Source organism: Pelophylax lessonae (assembly GCF_965119305.1).
Source record: "Pelophylax lessonae genome assembly, chromosome: 13".
NCBI lineage: Eukaryota > Metazoa > Chordata > Amphibia > Anura > Ranidae > Pelophylax > Pelophylax lessonae.
In genome coordinates this window covers 53794493-53819544 of record NC_138780.1, presented here as the reverse complement: position 1 = coordinate 53819544, position 25052 = coordinate 53794493, and the positions used below count along the sequence as shown (strand labels likewise).

Here is a 25052-nt window from a genome sequence, read left to right as displayed (position 1 = left end):
TGTAGAAAACTGGCAGGTGGATTACATGAGTCTTCAGGTGCTGGATCAAGGGGAGTGGTCCCTGCACCCGGAGGTGTTTCACCACCTTTGTGTCCGGTGGGGGACACCCGATGTAGACCTGTTTGCTTCTCGACTCAACAAGAAGGTTCAGAGGTTTATAGCCAGGTCAAGGGATCCTCTGGCCGACGCCATAGATGCACTGGTGGCTCCTTGTGGACTGTATAGGCTGATCTATGTGTTCCCTCTGCTCAAACTCCTGCCGAGGCTTCTGCGCAGAATAGAGCTGGAAGGGATTCTGGTCATTCTGGTGGCCCCAGACTGGCCTCGCTGGTCTTGGTACACAGACATGGTAAGGTTGGTCGCCGATGCTCCTTCGAGACTTCTCAGGGAAGATCTGCTGTCTCAAGGGCCAATCTTCCATCCTGCTTTACAGTCGCTGGCTTTAACGGCGTGGCTTTTGAAAGCCAAGTATTGAAGGACAGAGGTCTTTCTGATTCTGTGATTCCTACACTGTTGAAGGCCAGGAAGTCTACTTCCAGGAAAATTTATCATCGTACATGGAAATCGTACATTTCATGGTGTGAATCTCTGAAGATGCATCCTTGCCTGTTTTCAGTGGCTAGGATTTTGACCTTTCTTCAAAAAAGGGTTAGAACAGAGGTTGGCTTTGGGCACTATCAAAGACCAAGTGTCGGCTTTAGCTGTATTTTTCCAAGGACCTTTAGCTACACAAGAATTCACACTTTGATTCAAGGGGTTCGCCATATGGCTCCTCCGAGGTGCTACCTCCATGGGATCTTAATTTGGTATTCTCTGTTCTTCAAAAGCCTCCTTTTTGAGAACATTCGGGAGATTCCTCTGCTAACACAGTCACAGAAGGTTGCCTTTTTGGTGGCTATTACTTCTGCCCACAGAGTATCTGAATTGGCGGTGTTGTCCTGCCGTTCACCTTAGCTGCTGGTCCACAGAGATAAAGTGGTACTTCGACCTAATTAGTCGTTCCTTCCCAAGGTGGTTTCTGATTTTCATCTGAATTAAGACATTGTGCTGCCTTCACTCTGTTCTAAGCCCAAGCATCCCAAGGAAATTGCTTTGCATTCTTTGGATGTGGTTCGGGCAATTAGAGTTTACCTGGTGGCTACTGAAACTTTCAGGAAATAAGACTTTGTCCTCACTGAAGGACCTTGAAAAGGATTGGCTGCATCTGCTGCGACCATATCCAGATGGATCAGGCAGATGGTGGTTCAGGCTTATTCACTGAAGGGTCTCAGGTTGCTCCTTTCCCTGTAAAAACGAATTCTACTTGGTGAAACGCCCAAGAGGCACTCAGCGCCCATCAGGCACCAGTGAAGTTTGCAAGGCACCAAATTGGTTGTCGGTGCACACGTTCACAAAATTCTACAAGGTGGATGTGTTGGCATCCTCGGATGCTTCTTTTGGCCGCAAGGTTTTGCAGGCTGCTTTTAAAAAAAGAGACTATTCTCTTTGAGGGTGTATGCTGGTTTTAGGTGAGCTCCAGGGGTTCCTAGTTGAGCTCCATGTTACCTGGCTGGCTAAGTTTAGCCTTTGAGGAATTACGTTCTTTCTTTGCATTGTTTTTTCCCACCCTACATGCAAATACTTCTTTGGGACGTCCCAATGGTCTAGAAGATATGGAGCTGCGCCTGTCAATGAACGATAGAGAAAATTGGATTTTTGACTTACCGTAAAATCCTTTTCTCTGAAGTTCATTGACAGACGCAGCACCCGCCCCTCTAATTATGAGTGGGATGGGGTTTTTTTCTTCTAAATACTGCTTGCAACAAAACTTAGGGCTATAGCACAGTGTGTGGGTGTATGCCTGCAGGGACTGCCCCATAGGCATGGTAAAGTTTTTGTTTTTTTTTTTCCTGCCTAGTGTCCTACTCCCTTAGTGGGCAGCATAACCCAATGGTCAAGAAGATATGGAGCTGCGTCTGTCAATGAACTTCAGAGAAAAGGATTTTACGGTAAGTCAAAAATCCAGTTTTTTGCACTGTTGTCAAAGCTCAATTTTACTTGATAAATCTCTTTGGTACGTGATGTCTGTCACTTTAGGGTTTATTTACTAATACTGGAGAGCTGCATAGAAACCAATTGGCCAATTGGCACAGACAGCCTAATTGAACAAGCTGAAGTTAGAAGCTTATCATAAGCTTCCATGCAGAACTGCACCAGAGTTTGCTCTCTCCAGTTTTAGTAAATCAACCCCACAGTGTCCATTCACTCTTAAATTAACTGCTTGTAGTGATGTGTACTGAGAAAGTGAAAACCCAGTTTTGTGCAATAGTTTTGGTTTCAGGGGGATGAGAGTTTTCTTACTTTCTTGGCCCTAAAGTCCAGCTAATAGAACAGTGTATCCACAGCAGAAAGTGCCAAAGACAATTCGATTTGCAAAAGGTCCTGAATCAGCTTCTTTTTTTTTTTTTTTTTTTTTTCATGTAGTCATTGCACCCATGGGTACCAAAGTCAGTAATTGCCTCTCTGAGATGAAAGGCGTTGTGAGGACCGCTGATGGAGTGTGCGGGTGACACATATATATTCACTGGTGAAAGTCCGGTGACACCAACAGGATTTATGATAAAATCAACCAGCTGTTTATTAAAAAAGTAATTCAATTAATAAAAAAGAGTAGAAAACTTCATAAAGGTTTACTCAAACCACTCACTGTATGAAAATCCTCCTGCATGGTGCCAGCTAAGCCTTTGAGGCTGTGCTGTGGTGGTGTGGACTGTTGTGCTTACCGTGGATGGTAATAAACAGATGGCGTGGGGGGAGAGGGAGCCATACCTCACTTAGGAATCCTGGGGATGTGAGCGTGGCTCTGTAAAATAAAGCGGTCTCACTGGGGAGAGATACCAAAACAGATGACAAGCCTGTATCCAGGAACCGGTAGCCCGGGTGTGACGTCATGCTCTCGGAGACACGCCGGCCAGGGAGAGGTCTGAGCCGCAGATGGGACAGCATGGTTGGAGTGTACAGAGGACAACTGTCACCCTGACAACGTGTTTCAGGCATGGCTCTTTGTTAAGTTGCGTGACTGGGACAGCAGGAGGGATTTAAATATGCAGGCTGGCCGAGGGACATGGCAAATGTCTTACAAGAGCAGCAAGCCATTTGCATATCACCGCAGCACAGACCCATATTATTCAGTATATATCGTATAGAACTTTGATAATAACAGCATAAAAGTGCAAATTATATATGCACTGTAAACCATTTTTGTGTTTAAAAACAAAAAATAAAATTAAATAAAAAATTGAAAATGATGAATAAAGAATAAGAAGTAAATAGGTAGGTAAATAAAACCCCTAACGCAAAGGCTAGTGCATGTATTTAGGTATGTGTGCATGACCACACATCCTTATCCGTGGTCTATGGTTTCATGATGGTGTGTATTGAAAGTTTTTTTTTTTTATAAAGAGGTGTATAAAAAAAGTACTACAGGGAGATTGGGTACAGTCAGTGCCTTGAAAAAGTTTTCCTACCCCTTGAAATTTTCCACATTTTGTTTTGTTACAACCAAAAAAAAAGTCAATGTATTTTATTTGGATTTTGTGATAGACCAACACAAAGTGGCACATAATTGTAAAGTGGTAGAAAAATGACACATGGTTTTCAAAATTTCTTAACAAATATCTGAAAAGTGTGTGTGTGGTCTACAGCACAGCCCAGCCTGAGAGGCTTACCCAGCACCACACAGAGGGTTTTCATGTAGTGAGTTGTTTGCTTTCTCATCCACTGTCGTTTGTGAGTAAACCTTCATGAAGTTTTTTACTGATTTATTTACGCTACTTGAACTACTTTTTTAATAAACACTTTGTTGATTTTATCATACATCCTGTTGGTGTAACCTAACTTCACCAGTGTAAATGTGTCACCCGCACAATCTAGCGGGTGACAGCGGTCCTCCAAGCGCTTTTTTTTTTTTTTTTGGTTTCTGGTTCTAATAGTAGCCTCCTTATGAGGGATAACCTTTCACCCAATTCCATTCAAGAACTCTCCAGCCAAACATTCTATGAGCATAGAAAAAGCAGGCTCTTTCCCTGGATCTACCCATGCACCTATCCCCACAAGCAAGAATTTCCTTGTATTAGTGGATCACCATTTCAACTCTTAACAGTGGAAAAAAATCCATCCTTCCGTCCTTGCAATTGGAAGGTTATTACAACAGAAGCAAGTGTCTCCATTTGGGGAGGACTCATGCAATCCTTTGACAGTTTAAGGAACATGGTCAAGGTAAATGGCCAAACTTCCTATCAACATCTTTGACCCCAGAGCTGTCATGCTTTTTCTCCAGCACTGGATCCCCCTACATTCTAAAAGGAAAACCCCAGTTTAGGTGCAGTCACAGTGCCATCATAGGGGCATTGATCAACCATTAAAGGAGGCTTCCTTGAAGAAGCTAACTAGTTTCTTTCATGGATAAATACTCTGACTAGTGATTTCTGCAGTCTATATCACAGGAGTTGACAACTGGCAGGCGGCACAGTTTTGGACCAAGGAAAATGGTTGCTTCATCTAGATGCATTCAGTCTGATATACTAAAAACTGGGTTCTTTTGATGTGGACATTCTCATCCTAACCTCCAGATATCACAACAAACTACCTCTGTATCCAGAACCAGGGATCCTCTAGCTCTGGTCTTGTAAGCTGTTGTTCTCCTCTGGTTTCAATTAGGCTCATTTATGCTTTCCATCCACTAATTATTCTGCCTTCCTTGCCTTGCCTGCTACACAAAACCGAGCAAGAGAGGAAGGCAGTGATTTTTCTTTCACTGAACTGGTCCGGAAGACCCTGATACATAGACATGCTCAGACTTCTTGCAGAAACTCTGGGCCTCTTCCTAACAGGCCAGATCTTCTGTCTCCTGGTCCTCTATTCCACCCTGCTTGAGCCCCTGGCTTAACGGCATGGCTGTTGAAATCCAGGCCCTAAGAGATATAGGGGTTTCTAAGTCTTTGACTCAGACTACTTTGACTACCTTGCTGAATGCAAGAAAACCTACATACAAGAAGATTTATTTTCGTACTTGGAAATCATGCTTTGTCTGGTGTGAGCCTAGTCAATTCAGTCCCAGTGGGAACTCTGTGCCCTGCCCTTCATTATGTTCAATTTTATTTATATAGATATAATATAATTTTTTTTTTTTTTTTAAACAATCTTAGCACCCTGAATGTTTTGACTTTATTTTTCCTGCATTGCAGAAACCCCTCTTTGAACCAATGGAGGATATTCTCTTGAAGGTTCTTTCCAGTAAAGTAGCCTTTCTGGTAGCCATCACATCTGTCCGATTTGTATCTCTAAACTGTCAAGCCTTTCTTGTACTTCACAAAGACAAGGTTGCATTACAGCCAATGAAAAATCGAATGACCGCACTCCCAAATGCTACGAGATCTTTAATGCATTAAAATCATCCAACAAACCGAATCAAGGAAAGTTCATGATACTTTTTGGAAGAGCATGGTTGACATGTTTACGCAGATCTAATCCCTTAATCATAACCATAATCCGGTTATGATTAAGCGATTAGATTGGCAAAACATGTCAACCATGCTCTTCTGACAAGTGTCATGAACTTTCCTTGGTTCTGTTTGTTGGATGATTTTTTTGCATTAAAGATCTTGTGGCATTTGGGAATGCGGTCATTTGTTTTTTCATTGCATGCATTCACTGGACCACAGACTGGACCTTGCACACGTTTTGTCTATGAGCTTTCACTTATCACCTGGAGTAGCGCTATCTCTATTGTGCTGCAAGGCTGCATTACACACTAGACCATCCATCCTTTCAAATGTTGGTTCAGCGTTTCATCTGAATGAGAACATTGTTCTACCATCCTTTTTGCCCTGCTCCTGAGCACCCAAAGGAAGTCTCCCTACATTGCCTGGACATAGTCAGAAACATCAGGTTGTACCTAAAAAGCTTTTGCTTTCATTAGTCAAACCGATTCCCTGTTTTATTTATTCTTTGGGTCATCGAAACACTGCTTCAAAATCCACAATTGGAAGGTGGATAAGGAATTTGATTGCTGGAGCCTATGCTCTGAAACAAAAACCTTCTCCTGAACTATTGGCACATTCCACCAGATCCGTTGGAGTAGTCAAGGCCTTTAGGAACCAAGCCTCTGTCCCCCAACTCTGTGAGGCCACCAACCGGTATTCGGTGTGCACTTCTTCAAAATTTACCAGATGGGTGGCCAGTCTTCAGATTTTTGCAACAGGGTTCTTGCAGTGGTGCTCTGAACCATCTGGGTCATTTACCCTTATTGTCTTTGAGCCTGTTGGCACAGTTTTGTTTGTCTATGTGTTTTATACATTCATTATGGTTTTCCCATGGTGTATGAATAAGTTACCTGTGTCCTGGACTGTACTATTTAAGATGGGAGGAATTTTCATTTACTTGTAAATTTCATATCTTCGAGTACAGTACAAGACGCCCTTCCTTGCATTCCTGTCCAGTGTTGAATCACCTGAAGGTACAGACCTTTGATCTACGGTGTATGAATAAGCTGCCTGTGTCCTGTACTGTACTCGTAGATATGGAATTTACAGGCAAATTACAATTTCTCTATCGTTCAACAGACGCAGCTCTGCTTAATCATAGACTATAGGTTATGATCCTCCCACTATAGTCTATGATTAAGCAGAGCTGCATCTGTCGAAAGTCGGAGAAAAGGATTTTACGGTAAGTTCTTACAAAAATCCGGTTTCCTTCTATATGCCCTGCCACGTTACCCCTGGCTTTACATGTTTACTAAAAGTGAAAATGTCTTTTAAGATTTACAACAAATGTTTTTTGTTATGCTTTTAGGGTTCAGGACATGATGATGAATTACTGACAATTTTTTTTTTTTTTTCTTTCCTTTTCCAGTTCCGTAGGTACTTTTGCACGTGCATTAGATTGCAGTAGCTCTGTCCGACAGCCTAGTCTACATATGAGTGCAGCTGCTGCCTCTAGAGACATCACACTGGTAAGAAGTAAAAGCAAGAGTCTCATTGTCACCAAGCAATATATAGTTTTCATTATTATGCAGTGTATTTGCATTTACACTTGTTCAAAAAATTATTTATTGAACGTATGGAAAAAAAAAATGTTAGCATGGAAGCTGTTGACTCTACACGTTTTATGCCAGTGTCACACTTGGATACTGTCACTGGCGATTAGTTGCCAGCCACGGGATCCTTGGAATATGCAGTGAGAACATGCAGATTTTGCATGTGTTGCTCCCTTGACAGCTGTTCGAGCAATGACTGTGCATACTAAGCAGGTCAGTGTTTCATCTTTCTGCTGGGTCCTGAACAGGTAACAGTGTCTCCCAGCTAGACCAACCGTCATGCCTGTAAACGAAGCAGGCATGTGGGGGTACACATTTATTGATATTGGTCTACTTTTCCAATATTATGTACACAACAAATGATGTATAAAAACACGTTGCCCCTTCGCAAGTAAATATAATACAGATATTAATGTTTTTTTGTGTGTATGTGTCTGTGTACTTATATTTATTTAAGAATGTGTGCTAAATTATAACTGAAATGTACTTCATAGGCAATTTCAAGATTTCTTTATGAAACCCCTAAAACACTTAATACCAACTCAGATTTTAAAACCTGTATGGTTACAGCACATAACCAAATTACATTTGCTGGGTCTGGGTAGATGTCTTAGGCTGGCCATACACTATACAATTTTCTTGTTCAACTTTCCTTTAGATTTACCAAAACCATGTAATATAGGGTCAAACCTAAACACTTTCAATTTGTATGCAATCAGGCAGGCCCTTGCACTACATAGTTAAAGGTAAATCTAAAGGAAATGCAATAAGAAAATTGTATAGTGTATGGCCAGCCTTACAGAAAATATTGGGCACAAAGATATTTGCTCCAACTTGGTGTTCTTTTTAAATGTGTGAATAGGATGCAGGTGCTTTAATGGTCATGTTTCTTTTTCTCAGTGGAAAATGGAATGATCATTGTGCACTCAAAGATTTTCCAGTAAGTGTTTCTAGTGGTCAGGAAATATCATGATCTTGCCATGCCCAATACTTTCCCATTATTTTCTTAGTGTTACTAAACCCAGGACCCTGCATGCACTATATCTGGTCTCCTACAGTATTCAGCATATGGAAATGCAATAGTTTTAGTAAATATATAATATAATACCTTTTCTTATCAGCAGTATATAGCAGTCCTGTGAGTTTTATCAGTGTCTGTTTAAAGCTTGTAGGAGGAGTTTTCATTTGCCTATGAATGTCCAATGAGGCTGCAGGACCCTTGACCCTCTGGACAGTGCTTATTGGCCCTGTGCTGATCACATACACTCTCCCAAGAAAAAAACTCTCTAGCAATACACACCAAACTGAGCATGTGCAGCTTGTCCCCTAGACTCTGTTCTATCAGGAGCTGAATTGGGGACTGTGGAAGGATGGTAGAAACAGAGAAGACAGGATCAAACAGCCTTTTTACAGAATGCAGAGGATTAACCCTAAGGTTCCACAGTGTGTATAACAAGCATGCTTTACTGCATATACAGACTGTTGTACATTTTACTGTTGTGAGTTTAGTAACACTTTAAAATTATCTTACATGTTCAACACCTGAAATTCTTTTTGAGGGATGTAAAAATCTGTGTCTCGATCGTCCATTGACAGATGCAGCTCTTATGCTTCTTATACCATTGGGTTATGCTGCCCCCTACAGGAGTAGTACTAGGCAGGAAGAAAAAAACAGTTTACCACGCCTACGGGGCTGTCCCTATAGGTAGAACCCCACACACCTGTTCCAGCATACCAGTTTGTTTCTGCTCAGTGAAGGAGTAGGACCTAGGTTTCCTGCTGGGACTTCAGTCTCAGTTTTTTATTCTTTTAAGAATATTTCATTTTACATTTCTTTACTCACTTCTGCTAGTTGGTGTTCACAGGGATTCCTCCTGATGAACTACAAGCAATTGCCGGCTGAGGTTTTCGCACTGGATAATCTAGATCCTTAAGGTCTCCCAGCCTGGCCTACATGAGCAGGTTATAGTCCTGCACTAGGCCTTGCCACGACAGAGCCCAGTTTTGGATGGGGACGACCTGGAATGCCCTGAGTCACAGCGTACCTCTCAGCTGGCAGCACCCCCACTCCGGTTGGGAGGCAGTCTGTCTGGAGCGGAGCCCACCCTGGTCCACGGTATGGTATGGTAAGTAAATGTAGCCCCCTCCATATGTCTAAGTGGTCTTGGGGGGGGGGGGGGGGGCGGCATGGCCCACTCCCGGGGATGATAGGACCTAGTACGTCTTAAAAGATCCCCCTGCCCTGTCAGCATACCTGGCCCTGTGCCCTGCCATTATTGCGGCTTTCACCTGGGGGGGGGGGCGCTATTGCAGCGGCACCTGGCGTCCTGGGGGGGGGGGGTGAAAATGGAACCTTTTCCTTCTGGGTATTGTAGATCCTCTGTGGCCTCCAATTTGGGGTCCCCTGATGGCATGGGGGCCGCCATCTTTAGTGTGGGCATAGGAGAATTTCTCCCCATTGACCATTGGTGCAGCCATTTTCCTGTGCTTCCCATTGACTTGCATTGGCAGCCATTTTTGTGTAGCCTTATGGAGCTACACATGCAGCGTGACCTTTCACATTCTATCCAGGCTGATGTCATATCCTGTGACTTTCACTTTCCTGCTGCACAGATCAGCTCTGGAGGTTTCTCAGAGAGGTGGTAAAGTACTGGGGGTCTCTGTGGGCATATCCCTGCACACTCTATCTGCATATATTAAAAGGGGACTCCGCATACCGCGGTGATCGGCAGTGGGGACCGCGCTCAGCGCTCTTAAAGAGACAGTGCACCTGTTTTCTTTTGAACTAATTATGGAGTCCCAGGCAGTGGTTTCACCCACAGACCCTCTTAGTGCGACTACCGGACCTTCCGGATCGCAGTTGCTGGCCACGATTTGAGCAGTACTGGAAAGCCTGGTGACCAAGGCCGATTTTGTGATGAAAAAGGTTAATAGCCGGAAACGGCCGCTGCCTTCACCATCATCGGTGGAGTCCTCTGATTCAGAGGCTGATATCTTCGCCACGGATGCCCCCCTCGTTGAGGGATCGCTGTCCTCGCAAAATCGGATGGTGAAGAGGACTTTTCCTCTTCAGCTGCAGTACGGGAACGCGCTTTGGTGGAAGCCCTGATTGTTTCAGTAAGGGAAACTTTTTAAAAATGGCAGATGAGCCCACACCGGTAGGTGTCCTTCGGCTCCCGCAAAACCCAAAAATCGGGCAAGGTTTTTCCTTTTCCCGAGAATTTTCATGATATTTTTAATGAACAATGGCGGTGCATCAAACACGTGCTAGTAGTGCCTAGGCACTTTAAACGTTGTTATCACTTTGCTGTGACAGTTTCGAACTGTTGGACGGTACTGTCTAAGGTGGATCATCCTGTATCCAAGTTGAACAAATCTACTATAGTGCCTGTGGAAGATTCCCCGGTGTTTAAGGACCTGGTGGGCAGGTGGGTGGAATCCCTTTTCCGCCATCTTAATGTGTTGGCGGGTTCAATCCTGAAACCGATTTTTGTGTCTGTTTTGTTATCACAGACGGTTACGGAATGGGTTAATGTTTTTAAGGGGAACCTAGATGCTGACTTAGTTTCCCCGGAGCTTATGGAACTTATGGACCAGATGGCCCTGGTGTACCTGTGTGATGCGTCCTTGGATGCAGCTCCCCTGGTGGCCAGAGTGTCGGCTGTGGGGATTGCCATAAGATGTATGGTGTGGCTGAAAAGCTGGTCGGCAGACCAGGCTTCCAAGAAGGCCTTAACAGATATCCCTTTTCTGGGAGAGCGATTATATGTCGACTCGCTGGATGAGTTGATCAAAGGTCTAACTTCTTCCTCAATCCGCCAAAAGGTAAGGCACCCCTTAGTAAGCGGGGGCCTTCTTTCACCACTCATAGACTTTTTTTTTTTTTTTGTGCCTCAGGGGGGGAAAGAAAAGGGGAAGCCGTTCAGGGCTTTTGGAGGGGCTAAAAAGCCATGGTCAGGCAAGACCAAGACCAGCCAGTCCGGTTCTGCGGACAAGTTCTCTTCAGCATGAAGGGGCGCCCTCACCTGTTTCTGGGGTGGAGGGACATCTGCGCTTCTTTCAGGAACTCTGGACTTCCTTTATTCAAGACAAATGGGTTCACAAACTGATTCGTTCCGTGTACAAGATCGAATTTCGGTCCCGGCTGGCGGACCAGTTTTTTCAGACAAATCTTCACCTGTCTCCAGGTCGTTTGAAGGATGTCTGAGACGCAATGCAGGATCTCCTTTCTCAAGGAGTGATTGTGTCGGTTCCTCCACAGTAATGCTTTCAAGGTTTCTATTCAAACCTGTTCAAGGTGCCCAAAAAAGAGGGCAAGGTGAGTCCAATCCTGGACCTCAATGCTCTGAACCGCTTTCTGCAGGGAGCGATGCGGTTGCTGTTGGAAACCGATCTGTCCTTACTCCGGACTTGTATGAGAACCCTTGCTCTGATGGTATCAACCTTCAAAGGTGGTTCCATTTTCTCAGTCTCACTTGAGACCTCTGCAAACAGATTCTTGCCAAATGGAACAGGGATCTACAGTCTTTAGACAAAATGATACGCTTGAGCCACCTCACAATGTCTGCTCTATCCTGGTGGACCAGAGGAGGTGTTTCATCTCCTCTGTGTCCAGTGGGGTTCTCCGGAGGTAGACATGTTTGCGTCTCGCCTAAACAAAAAAGTCCAGAGGTTTGTGGACAGGTCTCGGGTTTATCTGTCTGACGCCACAGACGCCTTGGTGGCTCCTTGGAGCAAGCATCGGCTGATCTATGCCTTCCCTCTGATAAAGCTCTTGCCAAGGCTTCTCCGTAGGGTGGCGATGGAAGGAATTCCGGTCGTTCTGGTGGCCCCGCCTGGCCTCGTCGGTCTTGGTACGCAGACCTAGTAAAATTGGTCGCGATCCTCCGTGGAGACTTCCTCTGAGAGAGAGGATCTGCTGTCCCAGGGACCAGTCTTCCATCCTGCTTTACGTTTACGATTGCTGGCTTTAATGACATGGCTGTTGAAGGGCAGGTGTTGAGAGAGAAGGGTCTCTCTGAATCTGTAATCCCTACCCTGTTGAAGGCTAGGAAGGCGACTTGTAGGAAGATTTATCATCGTATGTGGAAATCGTACCTTTCATGGTGGGAATCGCTGAAGTTGCACCCTCGCTTGTTTTCTATAGCTAGGGTTTTGGCCTTTTTACAAAAAGGGGTTGAGCAGCGGTTTGCCTTGGGCATTATCAAGGGCCAAGTGTCGGCTTTGTCTATTTACTTCCAACGACCGTTGGATGGTAATGCCTTGGTAATGCACTTTTATTCAGGGGGTGTGTCCTCTGGCTCCCCCGAGGAGATCCCCGTTGCCTCCGTGGGATCTTAATCTGGTTTTGTCTGTTCTTCAAAAGCCTCCTTTTGAGAACATTAGGGAGATTTCTCTGCTTTCTTTATTCCAGAAGGTTGCTTTTCTGGTGGTAATTACTTCTGCCCACGGAGTGTCTGGGTTGGCGGTGCTGTCTTGTCGTTCGCCTTATTTGGTGGTCCACAGAGATAGTGTTACTCTGACCTAATCCGTCTTTTCTCCCTAAGGTGGTGTCTGATTTCCATCTAAATTAAGACATTGTGTTGCCTTCACTCTGTCCTAAGCCTAAGCATCCCAAGGAAATTGCTTTGCTCTCTCTGGATGTGGTTTGGGCGATCAGGGTTTACCTTACGGTCACAAAGTCTTTTAGGAAATCAGATGCTCTTTTTGTCCTTACTGAGGGATCTCGTAAGGGTTTGGCTGCATCTGTTATGTAAAGATGTTAACCGCGCTAAAGGAAAAGTACAGTGAAACAGCAGCAACTTCTAGTGTGACCACACCCTGTAGAATATTGTAATAATAAGTCGCGCTATAATATGATCAATGGAGATGTAAAGTCCATATAGTCCAAACATAAAGTAAAGATGTAATCCGGAACCAGGAACCCCAAAGGGTATAAGCTTACCAGATTGAGGTAAGGTAAAGGCGGTTTCCTTGGATAAACTTGTCACCTTGATAGTAGATCCAGGTCCACGTGAACAGTTAGCTCAATGGTCACAGGATCATGGAAGTAAAGGTAAAAGCGCAATAGCGTAAAACCTTACAAACTAATTTGATTAAACACCCCAGTAAGTGCATCTGTTATGACTATAACCAGATGGATTAGGCAGACGGTTGTTCAGGTTTATTCTTTGAAGGGTCACGTTCCTCCTTAACCTGTGAAGGCGCATTCTACTAGGGCACTGAGTGCCTCTTGGACTTTTCGCTATCAGGCCTCAGTAGTGCAGGTTTGTGAGACGGCGACTTGGTCATTTGTGCACACTTTTACAAAATTCTACAAGGTAGATTTGTTGGCATCTTCGGATGCATCCTTTGGCCGCAAGGTTTTACAGGCTGCTATTTCAAAGAGACTCGTTTTTTCTCTTTTAAGGGTTTTTTTCTTGGGTGAGCTCCTGTTGTTCCTGGTTGAGCTTCATGTTACCCAGTTGGCTAAGTTTAGCCTTTGTAGTTTATGTTAATATTTTGGTTTGCGTTCTCCCCACCCCTCATGCCTACACTGCTCTGGGACGTCCCAATGGTATAAGAGTTGCGTCTGTCAATAGATGATGGAGAGAACTGGATTTATGTAAGAACCTCCCGTAAAATCCTTTTCACGGAAGTCCATTGACAGACGCAGCACCCGCCCCTCTGATATGGGGATTGTTTGTCTTCTCACTGCTTGCAATGAAACTGGTATGCTGGAGCAGGGTGTGTGGGGTTAGCCCTATAGGGACAGCCCCCGTAGGCAGGGTAAACTGTTTCTTTCCTGCCTACTACTACTCCTGTTAGGAGACAGCATAACCCAGTGGTATTAGAAGCAAAAGAGCTGTGTCTGTCAATGGACTTCAGAGAAAAGGATTTTACGGTAAATTCTTACAAAAATCCAGTTTTTTTTCAAATAGCCGATAATGTATTAACTGGTTCAAAGTATACTCAGATTCTATACTTTAAGATACTTTGCTTGAACAAAAAGTTACAGGAACGAACCACAAAGACTTGATTAGCTTTAAATATTAGTGTAGACTTTAGTGTAAATATTAGTGTAGACTTTAGTGTAATTGTTGCTCAGACAATGCATGCACAGAAACCTCGGAATAAAGTTTTTTTCTCTTTTTTTTTTTTTTTCAAATTCAGTTTTTTCAAATTCTTTATTTAATCACGTACAAAGGAATGACAGTCAAAACAATTGCACATGTACAAAAGGGTACATCCAAAAAGGAGCTACATATGTGGGTACAAGTAGTGATTGTAAGTGAGGAAATGGCAGAGCCAAGGTATTCAACTGGCATGATCCGCAAGTTCCAGAGGTAATAGATTTTGAGATATATAAAGCAATAAGCGTTTGTAAGGGGTAGAGAGGGGGTATCATTAAGACACACAAAGTGGTTTTCGAGGTGGGATGGGGAAGGAAGGAGGAACATGTTGGAGAGTGGGGATAGGGGTGAAAGAAAGGGGGGAGGGATAGGGAGAATTATTGGGGGAGGGGGGAGGAAAAGTGAGGGGAGTGAGCACCTGGGTTGAGGAAGGTGTGAACTGCCTCTCCCAATGGGCAAGGTATTATGTATTCAATCGCCAGGGAAGTCTCCTTGTAGAATTTTACCTTACTCTGAGTAGATGAACCTGTTTCAACGAGACCAGGTTCCAAGCTAATAATATTTCTGACTTTATTGAGCCACATAACGATAGGAGGTTCAGTGATTTTCCAGGAAAGGCTGATGCAGGCCTTTGCAGCGTTAAATAAGTGGTGCAGGACCGATTTCTTGTATTGTTTGTTTAAGTGGGATTTGTGTACAGTGTAGCAAAAAGGCAGGATCCTCCCAAATCGAGAAATCCGTAAACTTCTGGGAGATCCGACGCACCTCTTCCAGTAGTGTTGGAGTTTGGGGCAGCTCCAAAAAATATGGAGTATGGTCCCCGTACCCTCTCGGCATCTCTAACGGTCTGAGGCCCCTGGAAAGTATTTGCACAGGGCCGTCGGGGTAAAGTACCAGTATGCCAACAGTTTGTAGTTTGTTTCTTGCATACGGGTGCATATGGATGACTTTAAAGCAAGATGGATGATATTTTGTCGTTGGGCGGGCATGAAGGTTCTGGCAAGTACCCTCTCCCATTTAGCAATACCCTGTATCGTATAATTGCCAGATGGTACAATGAGAAGGGAGTACATCTTGGAGAGGGCACGGGGGAGGGGGTCATTGTTCGAGCAATATTCTTCAAATAATATCTGCTGACGGCCAGGGAGGTCCTAGGGAGGTAAGGTAATGTCAGAGTTGGAGTGCTTGCCATGGGGTCAATTTGTAACACCCATGAGGATCAATCGGTCAGAATGTGATAGAAGGGCCAGAAATTTGATTCTAAAAAGAAATGAGAGTCCTGGAAGTAGCCTTTCTCTATCAAATTGCGGAATGCTCCCCTCTCGCAGCCCGGAGGGATATCGGGGTTTCCTAAAATGGGGAAGAGCTTATGTTTCCACATGTCCTTGAAACTTTTAACTTGGAATGTGCGGGGTATGAACTCCCAAGATTAAGAGGTCTCTGGTATTTGACTATTTTAAACGCTCCAAGGCGGATGCCCTTCTTTTGCAGGAGACACATTTGCTGGATCCCAAGACAAGGGCGTTGAAACGGCCACGTATTGCATTTCATGCTACCTACTCCACCTATTCAAGGGGCGTCTCGACCTTGATCTCCAGGGCTTGCCCGGTGCGGGTGCTGGAGGTGAAGACCGATCGTGAGGGGTGCTATGTTATAGTGGTATTGAATTATATGGATCACTTGTATACTGTAGTTAACTTATATCTCCCTCCGCCCGTGGAGGCTGGCCGCCTTGATGGCTGTATGCGGGATGTCCTCTCGGTTGCCCAGGGCTCTTTAATTATAGGGGGGGACTTTAACACTGTGTTGGATCTGCAACTAGATCGACTCCATGGCTCGGTGCGGCCCCCGCAGGCTTTGGCTGATTGGGCAGCAGCGTACGGTCTGACGGAGGCATGGCGTTGAAAATATCCACGGCGGAGGGAATATTCCTGTTACTCCAGTTCTCATGGTACTTTCTCCAGGTTGGACGTGTGGTTTGTCTCTGCAGAGGTGCTTTCCACACTTTCAGAGGTGGCATACCTGCCGAGGGCGATCTCAGATCATTCACCCCTGGCGATGACGCTGCTAGTGGCCAGACAGCCGTCCAACTCGGTGTGGCGTATGAGCCCTTATTGGCTCGTGGAACCGATGGTGTCGGCTGAATGCGCTACTGCTATGTCTCATTACTGGGTGGAGAATGCGGAGGGGGTGACTGACCTTACCTGTTGGGATGCTTTCAAGGTGGTCCTGCGTGGAGCATATATGCAGGGAGTTGCTAAGTTTAAGAAGGCTGTAGCGGCTAATATTGAGGAATTGGCGGATTCTTTGAGTGGCTCCGAACGAGCCTATACTTTAGATCCCACCCCTGAGAATTGTAGGTTGTGGAAGGCGGCGCAGCGGGCTTATGAGTTGGCATTGGTGTAGAGGACTCAGAAGCGTCTCCTCTAACAGTCCCAGCGCATCTTTGAGACTGGGGACAGGAACGGTCGACTGCTGGCCTTCTTGTCCAGCCCCGTTCCGGAACCGGTCGCTATCCCTGTAATTTTTGATCATTTAGGTCAATCCCTCTCGTCCACAGATGCAATTATTGGCGCCTTTCATAGATTTTATTCGGACCTTTATACCTCTCGGGCCCACTATACCCCTCCCGAACTCTATGCCTATGTAGATTCTATTCCTTTTCGAACTTAGTGTGGACTAGAGTACTAGTCTTGATGCTCCCTTCACGTTGAAGGAGGTGGAGGTGGCCCTTAAGTCCTTTCCGAAGCATAAGACTCCAGGCCCTGATAGCTTCCCAGTGGAATGGTATTTACATCACGGGGAGCTGTTATTGCCACGGCTTTTGGTGCTCTTTAAAACGATATTTGATGGTGGCTCCCTCCCCCCTTCGCTGCAGGAGGCCCTTATAGTCTTAATCCCTAAACCCAACAAGGACCCACTGTATTGTGACTCCTACCGGCCCATATCGCTTATTAATGTCGAGCTTAAAATCCTTACCAAAATTCTTGCGTTACGGCTTAATAAGGTGATTAGTTCTATAGTGGGGATAGATCAGACCGGTTTTATTCCAGGGCGCTCGGCATACTCGAATATTCGTCGGTTGTTACTAATCTGCAGGCTCCGAATCCTTCTCAGTTGCCTAGGGTGGTTCTCTCACTCGACACACAGAAGGCTTTAGACTCTGTGGAGTGGCCATATCTGTTCTACGTACTTGAGAGATTTGGCTTTGGGAAGAATTTCCTGGCCTGGCTTAGGATCCTATATGCACAACCTCTGGCCCGTATTCGGGTGAACGGGGTGGTGTCTAGTCCCTTGCACATACATAGGGGTTAACGGCAGGGCTGCCCTTTATTCCCCTTGCTTTTTGCGCTTGCCATAGAACCTTTGGCCCAGCTGTTAAGAACCTCCACGGATATCCGTGGGATGTGTGTGGGGTCCCTGGAGGAGAGAGTCTCTCTTTATGCCGATGACATGTTGTTATATTTAACTGATCCGCAAACGTCGCTTATGAAGGTTCTTCAACTTATCCAACATTTCGTTTTTTTTCTCCGGTTTTCGTGTCAACTGGTCTAAATCCAGCCGGTTTCCGGTAGATATGAACATTCCTCTCTCTGTACCGGAGGGCTGCCCCTTAAAATTTACATTTTCCTTCCGATACCTGGGAGTTCAGGTCCAGCAGCCCATATCCTTATATTTAAACAATAATCTTCCCTGTCTGAATATGTTTAGGTCTAAGTTGGAACACTGGAAGCATCTGCCAATAACTCTGACCGGTAGGGTTAATTTGTTCAAAATGGTTATGTTACCCAAATTTTTGTACATCTTGGCCAATTCCCCGATATTTGTGCCAAATAAGTTTTTTAAGGAACTCGACTCCCTTATTTCAGGTTTCTTGTGGTACCCAAAAGCGCCCAGACTTTCCATTGCTACGTTACAGCAACCGGTAGACTTGGGGGGGTCTTGCCCTCCCGAACTTATGCTTATATTACTATGCAGCGCAATTGGTGCACATTCATGGTTGGCTCTTCCCTCAGAGGAGCAGTGCTGCTATGGCTGTCGAAGCTGCGGTGGTTTCCTCATATGAGACACTCGCTAATCTTATTTACAGATGCAGCGTTGCGGCCTCTGAGGGTACAGCTCTTTTTTGACGTCTTTTTTGAAAATCTATATCAGATGCGAGACACTGTTGGCGGCGTCTCCGGGCCACTTCTCTCTAAATCAGCCCTTGTGGTGTAATCCTAGTTTGTCCCAAGATGCGGCGCAGTGGGCGGAGCGGGGCCTGAAGTATGCCCACCAACTATTTGAAGAGGGGATTTTTAAGACATTCTCCCAGTTCCGGATGGACTTTCGGATACCCGGCTCCTGGGACTATCGTTATCTCCAGTTGCGACATGCGGCCTTAGCCCAATTTGGGCCTGGCACTGTCTCACTCTGCAACTCTCCTATGGAAAAGGAGTTGTTGCAGGATGAGAACTCTAAATTAACTAGCTCCTACTATGGTGTTCTCATTGGTAGTGTGCCGTCTCGATTGGAGGCTATCAGGGCCGGGTGGACGAGGGACATCCTGGATCTTTTGGACGATGACTGGGAGGAATTGCTGGAGGTATATGTTAAGACTCCCATATCTGCCAGGGAACGTTTGATACAACTACGCATTTTTCATAGAACATATTACACACCTTATCGGTTGTTTTTGATGAAACCGAGGTCCACCCCAGAGTGTCACAAATGCAGTGGAGATCGGGGGGATTTACTACATATGCTGTGGAGCTGTCCAACTATAAGGCCTTTTTGGTCTCAGGTTACGCACTTCCTCTCGGCATCCCTGGGCCTCCCTAACGTCTGCAGCCCTAAGTGGTGCGTACTGGGGATTCTCGGGGATGTTGATCTCCGCTCTCACCAAAAGCAGTTTCTTAGACTTTTATTGTTTTATGCCAGTGGGTACGTACGGACAGGATTCCACTTGACATTTGGAAGAATCGAATTAATCAGGTCCTACCTCTATATAAAATGACTTATGAAGCCAGGGGCTGTCCAAAAAAATTTCTGAAGATTTGGGGTGCCTGGGTTGACCTGGCGGACACGTGTGTCTCTACGCTGGTCTAATTGTGGGAATGTGCGGGCACGGTGGGGTCCGGTCTGCGACTACACTCCGCTTGGGAGAAGGGATACAACGCTGACCACCATTTGCTCTTACTGCTGAGTTTTTTTTAGTCTTATGTTGAATAAGCAAAATGTGTTGTAACACTGCTCTTTGCATTCATTTACGCATGTTCATGGATCTGTATTGTCACATTTATTCGTGGTATACTCTACCAATATTGGATTTTATGAGAAATCCTGCAGATATTGTGTACAGTATTTTTTTTTGTAATGCAACTATGCTGATGTATTACCTTTCTGTTTAATTGATAAAATGAATAATAAAAAAGAAGTTTAAAAAAAAAATGGGGAAGAGCGGGGAGCAAGGGGAGGAGAGCTCAGGGTTGGGACTCACCTTGCAGCAAATGCGGAGAATAGGGCCTATGAAGGGGTGTGACTTGAGAGGTGTCGGGAGGGCTTTGTAGCACCAAGGTGCCCTGGTCAGAGGCACTGGGCTACTGCATTGTTCTATAGACGTTCTAAGTTTAAACTGTCCGTGTCTACACCAGTCGACTAGTCTGCTCAAATGGGCTGCATGGTAGTATTTGAGTGTCGGGAAAGGCTACGCCATCATGAGATTTAGGTAAAGTCTAAAAACGTCTGCAGAGCCTGGGGCATCTACCGGCCCATATGAACCTGGTGAAGAGTGCTTTGGCTTGCCTGAAGGACGAGGGGATAAAGATTGGTAATGTTTGAAAGAGATAAAGGAACTTCGGTAGGACACTAATCTTAATGATACTACAATGTCCGAACCAGGAGTAAAGACCTGAGGTCCATCCATCCAGGATGGCGCACACTTTGCTTAGTAGGGGTGGAAAGTTCAAACTAAAGACCTCAGTGGGATTGGGTGGAATAAAAGTTCTCAGATATTTTAAGGGCATCCATTTAAAATTGAAGTTAAGTTGGAGTGATTGGTGTAATGGGGAGGGGGGGGGGGGGCTAGAGGGAATGAAGCCCACTTGATCTAAATGGACCAGTCTGGGGAGGAAAGGCTGCAGTCTGGTGATGATTAGTTTGGTCTGACCAGGTAATCTGCCCGATAGAGATGTCAAAAACAGACGAAAGGAGCTGATGGGGGAATAGAAAGGGATTGATGCGGAAGTATAGTTGGTGGGGATTTGAGAAAACGGTGTAGTTTTGTTCACCTGCATGGAAGATGCAGGTCGTGTAGTAGACGTGTTATGCGTTTTCTAGAGGAAGAAGGGGGTAGGGAGAACAGGTAGAGGAGAGGGTAAGCGATGAAAGAAGTAGCGAGGAGGTAAAGTGAACAGGTAGAATGAAGAAGAGTTAGAAGGGGGGGATCTAGCGAACCAAAGGAAGACACCCACTACTGGGCCTACCAGGCTCACGCGGGTGGAGGCCTATGAGGGGGAGGAGTTGGAGATTGAGCCGGGCTCTAGGCCAGAGCTCCTCAAAAGTCATGTAATTAAGTAGAATATGCAGAATGTAGGTAACTAGGCACATAAAAAAAACATAGATATGAACTACATGAACATATCATTCTCCAGACGGGACTGAGCATTCAGGAGCGCTCTTGTGAAAAGTAACAGTTAAGAGGGTCACAATCCCGTGCCCCCCAGACAAACCAGGTGCACGCCACCATAGGCCACATGGCGTCGGTAGGTAAAAAGGTTGATGAGATAGCCGGCACATCTGGGGTGCACTAGGACCAGACTATATTGAGCACAATTTTCTCGCCCCCGTGCCGGAGCAGCAGGCCATTAAAAGTGCCCCCTGCGGTGCCGAGGCCAGTGCTGGTCAGACCCATCAATCCCTTCCAAGGGGAATTACCATGTCAATAGACAGTCCCCGGCGGCCTGGACGATGCATCCAACAATCCCCCCCAGCCACCCCACAGCTTTACTTACTGTTTGGTTCTAATTGAGCAGCATGGGCACATGGGTGGGGGGGGGGGGGCAGCCAGCGGGAGGCACGAATACCAGGAGGAGTCTCGGATGGAGCCACATCCCAGGGCCGAGGGGAGCCAACCCCAGGCCGACAGACCCGTTGACTCCAATGGGGGGGGCGCATCATATAAATCATACCCTGACAGCAAGTCGCTTCATTCGGACGTGGAGATCCAACCTGTGGCCCCCACCAGACCCGGAGGCTCCCCAAGGGGAGACAGGGTCCTAGGGCCCCCAGACGGCATCCCTGTGCCCCAAGGCGAAAAAAGAAAAGGGGGAGGGGGGGGGGGGGAAGTCCTCTAAAGTGTGAAGATGTACCGGTAGGTCAATTCCACAAGGAAGTGCTCGCATACTAGTGTAGCACTACTCCCGGGGAGCTGCTTGGAGCGGGTTCCCCTGGGTTACCCACAGCAACAACTTAGCAATTCAAAGTACTTTAAGCATTTGGCTCAGTCAGAAAACAGTCCAGGGGACGTGTTTTTTTTTTTTTGTTGGTTTTATTTTAGATCTTGGATAGGAGAAGGGATGAGTGGGATACTTCAACTGGATGAACTATGGACTATTTTAAAGTATTTGATAAGCGAACTTTTATAGTGAATTACTCTTCAGGGCCCCGCTTGGCACCCCCTTTACCCCTACACCTCAGGTTTCTACTTGGCACCTCCTTTACTCTTGCATACTGTGAGTTGACCTTCTATCTTCTGACTTTTCTGGAGTGGTCCCCCTTCCTGGGCAGACCCCTTGGCAAGCCCCCTGGTACTCATGGACATGTTTTTTTTCAGATGACTCTGCCAGCAGCTCCACCGTCGGCTTTCCAGGATCCTTCAGGCTCCGCTTCACACCTGGCTCACTATGCCGACTGCCTGTGACCACCTTCCTCAGACAGCAGGAGAAGAGAAAGCAGTCACCCTCCTACTGGGACTCTGCTTCCCGCGAAAGACGCCCTGTCACATGTGCCCTTGGATTTTATGGTCAATCCCAGGATGCCCTGCGGTAGTACCCTCCCACTTGAACTGCCACAAAAGCCAGTTTGCCACTGGCCAGGTTTCTACCAAGTCTCTACCAAGACTCCCAGATCTTTCTCCATTTTTGATTCCCCCAAAGGTTCCCCCCCCCCCCTAAAGTGTATTGTGCTTTTATGTTTTTAGTCCTCAAGTGCAGAACCTTACACTTCTCCACATTAAACCTCATTTGCCATGTCGTTGCCCACTCTATTTTGTTCAGGTCATTCTATAGGATATCTGCTTCATGCTGTGCAGTTATTGCTCTGCCCAATTTTGTGTCATCTGCAAAAACTGATATAGATCTACTGATCCCGCCCTCAATGCTGTTTATGAATAAATTGAACAAGGTTGGTCCCAGGACTGAGCCTTGGGGGACCCCACTTACCACCCCAGACCAGACCTTGAGGGATGGGCTGTTGAATGCCAGGTGCGCAAGGATGGAGGTTTGTCTCAGTCAGTTATTCCTACGCTGTTGAAAGCTAGGAAATGTAATTCTAGAAAGATCTACCATCTTATTTAGAAGACGTACATTGCATGGTGTGAGTCTCTTGGGGTTCATCCTCGCTCCTTCTTGGGGGATTGGTTCTTAATCTTACTTCAATGGGGGGGGGGGGGGGGGGGGGGGTTGAACAGAAATTGGCCTTGAGTACCATCAAGGGCCAGGTATAGCTTTTGGCAGTCTTTTTCCAACGACCTTTGGCCTCGCACTCCCTGGTGCGTACCTTTTCTTCAGGATGTCTGACATTTGGTTCCTTCAGTGCGGGCTCTATTGCCGTTCTGGGATTTTAATGTGGTGCTTTCGACTCTACAGAAGCCTGCCCATGAAGGAGGTTTCCCTGCTTGCACTGACCCAGAAGGTGGCTTTTTTTGGTGGCTTCCACCTCTGCATGCAGGGTGTCGGAACTGGCGGCGTTATCCTGTTTTTCACCTTATGGTGATTCACAAGGATAAAGTGGTGCTTCACCCCTTTCCCTTTGTCATTTGAATGAAGACATTGTGTTGCCTTTTCTGCGTCCCAGGCTTAACATCCGAAGGAAATTACCTTGCATGCCTTGGATGTGTGTCTCCTAGGCTTTCCGTCATCAAGCGTTAGTCACGAAGGTTTGCAAGGCGGCCACCTGGTCATTGGTGCAAACTTTTACAAAATTGTTACATTTGGATGTGTTGGCATTTGCGGGATGCTTCTTTTGGCCGCAAGGTTTTGCTGGCTGCTGTTTAGAGGACCTGGTCTTCTTTGAGGGTGTATTGTTTTTTTTCAGGTGAGCTCCGGTTGTTTGAGCTCCATGTTACATGGTTGGCTGTGGTTAGCCTTGGGAATTATTTTCTGCTTTTTTCCCCACCCCTTATGTTTAACACTGCTTTGGATTGTCTCAATGGTTAAGAAGAATCTGGAGCTGTGTCTGTCAATGAATGAAAGAGAAAATGGGATTTTTGACTTACCGTAAAATCCTTTTCTCTGATATTCATTGACTGACACAGCACCCACCCCTCTGTGGAATTGGCTTTCTTCTGACACTGCTTGTATCAAAACTGAGTGCCTATAGCTGAGAGTGGGTATAAACCCCCTGGGACTGCCCATCGGCGTAGTCAAGCTTTTTCCTGTCTAGTGTCCTACCCCTGTAGGGGGCAGTATAACCCAATAGTTAAGAAGAATCAGGAGCTATGTCCATCAATGAACATCAGAGAAATGGATTTTACGGTAAGTCAAAAATGCCATTTTTGTTACTTTGCAGCCTGAAATGAAGACACAGTTTGTTTTACCCAGCTGAATTTACATTTAACATCCAAGTGAAAGATAAAACGCCACCATGTCAAATCACAAATGGAATCACTGGGTTGGAAAATGGATCAACCACCTTTTGCTTCAATTACAGCCTTTACTCTGTTGGGATATAAGTTTGCACATCTAGCCTTTACAATATTTGCCCACTCTTGTTTGCAGAACTGCTCAAGTTCAGTTTGATTTGATGGGGACCATTTATATACTGCAGTCTTCGTCATTCTATAGATTTTCAATAGGGTTTAATTCTGGGCTCTGACTAGGCTATGCAAGAGTGTTCACCTTTTTCTCCAACAACTGTGTGGTCGTTTTTGCTGTGTGCTTTGGGTCATTGTCATGTTGGAAGATAAACCTTCTTCCCATTAACAACTTTCTGGCAGAGGGCAACAGATTTTTCTCAAGAATTTTACGGTATTTTGCCCCATCCATTTTTCCTTCTGTCCTGACAATTGCTCCAGTCCTTGCTGTAGAGAATCACCCCCTCAACAGAATATTACCACCTCCATGCTTTACTGTAGGAATGCAGCTGTATTTGACTTCCGGCAGACATATTGTTTGGTGTTGAGGCCAAATAATTCAAATTTTAGTCTCATTTGACATTCACACCTTTGTCCGTGTAGCAGAATCTTTAAGGTAAGTTTTGACAAAGCCCAGTCCTGACTGCATGTGGCCTTTGAGGAGTGTCTTTTTTTTTTTTTTTTTTTTCTTGCAACCCTCCCATACTAGCCACACTTGTGGAGAATTTGTTATATTGTTGTCACATGCACAAAATATTCACTCTTTGTCATAAATTCCTGCAACTGCTTTAGAGTTGCTGTAGGCCTCTTACCAGTTTCCTCCTGGCTTTCATCCAGTTTGGAGCAACGCCCGGATCCAGGGAGGGTCTGTGTTGTACCAAATACCTTAAATGTATTAACATATTTCACTGTGTTTTTAGGCATTGGTGAATCCTTTGACATTTTTTTTTTTGTATTCATCTACTAACTTGTGCCTGTCCACAACTTTATCCCAGAGTTGTTTTGACAGTGTCTTGCAACCCATAGTTAATTG

The 25052-nt window shown here is 45.6% G+C and overlaps 1 protein-coding gene across 6 annotated transcripts in view; it reads left to right on the top strand.

The window, feature by feature from the left end:
• The window catches only part of MTA1 (metastasis associated 1), a 427965-nt gene that overhangs the window by 141495 nt on the left and 261418 nt on the right, over positions 1–25052 (top strand). For all 6 annotated transcript variants that reach the window (XM_082242913.1, XM_082242912.1, XM_082242916.1 and 3 more), the window contains exon 8: positions 6892–6991. In XM_082242913.1, the coding sequence (XP_082099039.1) occupies positions 6892–6991 (100 nt within the window). The remainder of the gene's footprint in view (positions 1–6891; positions 6992–25052) is intronic.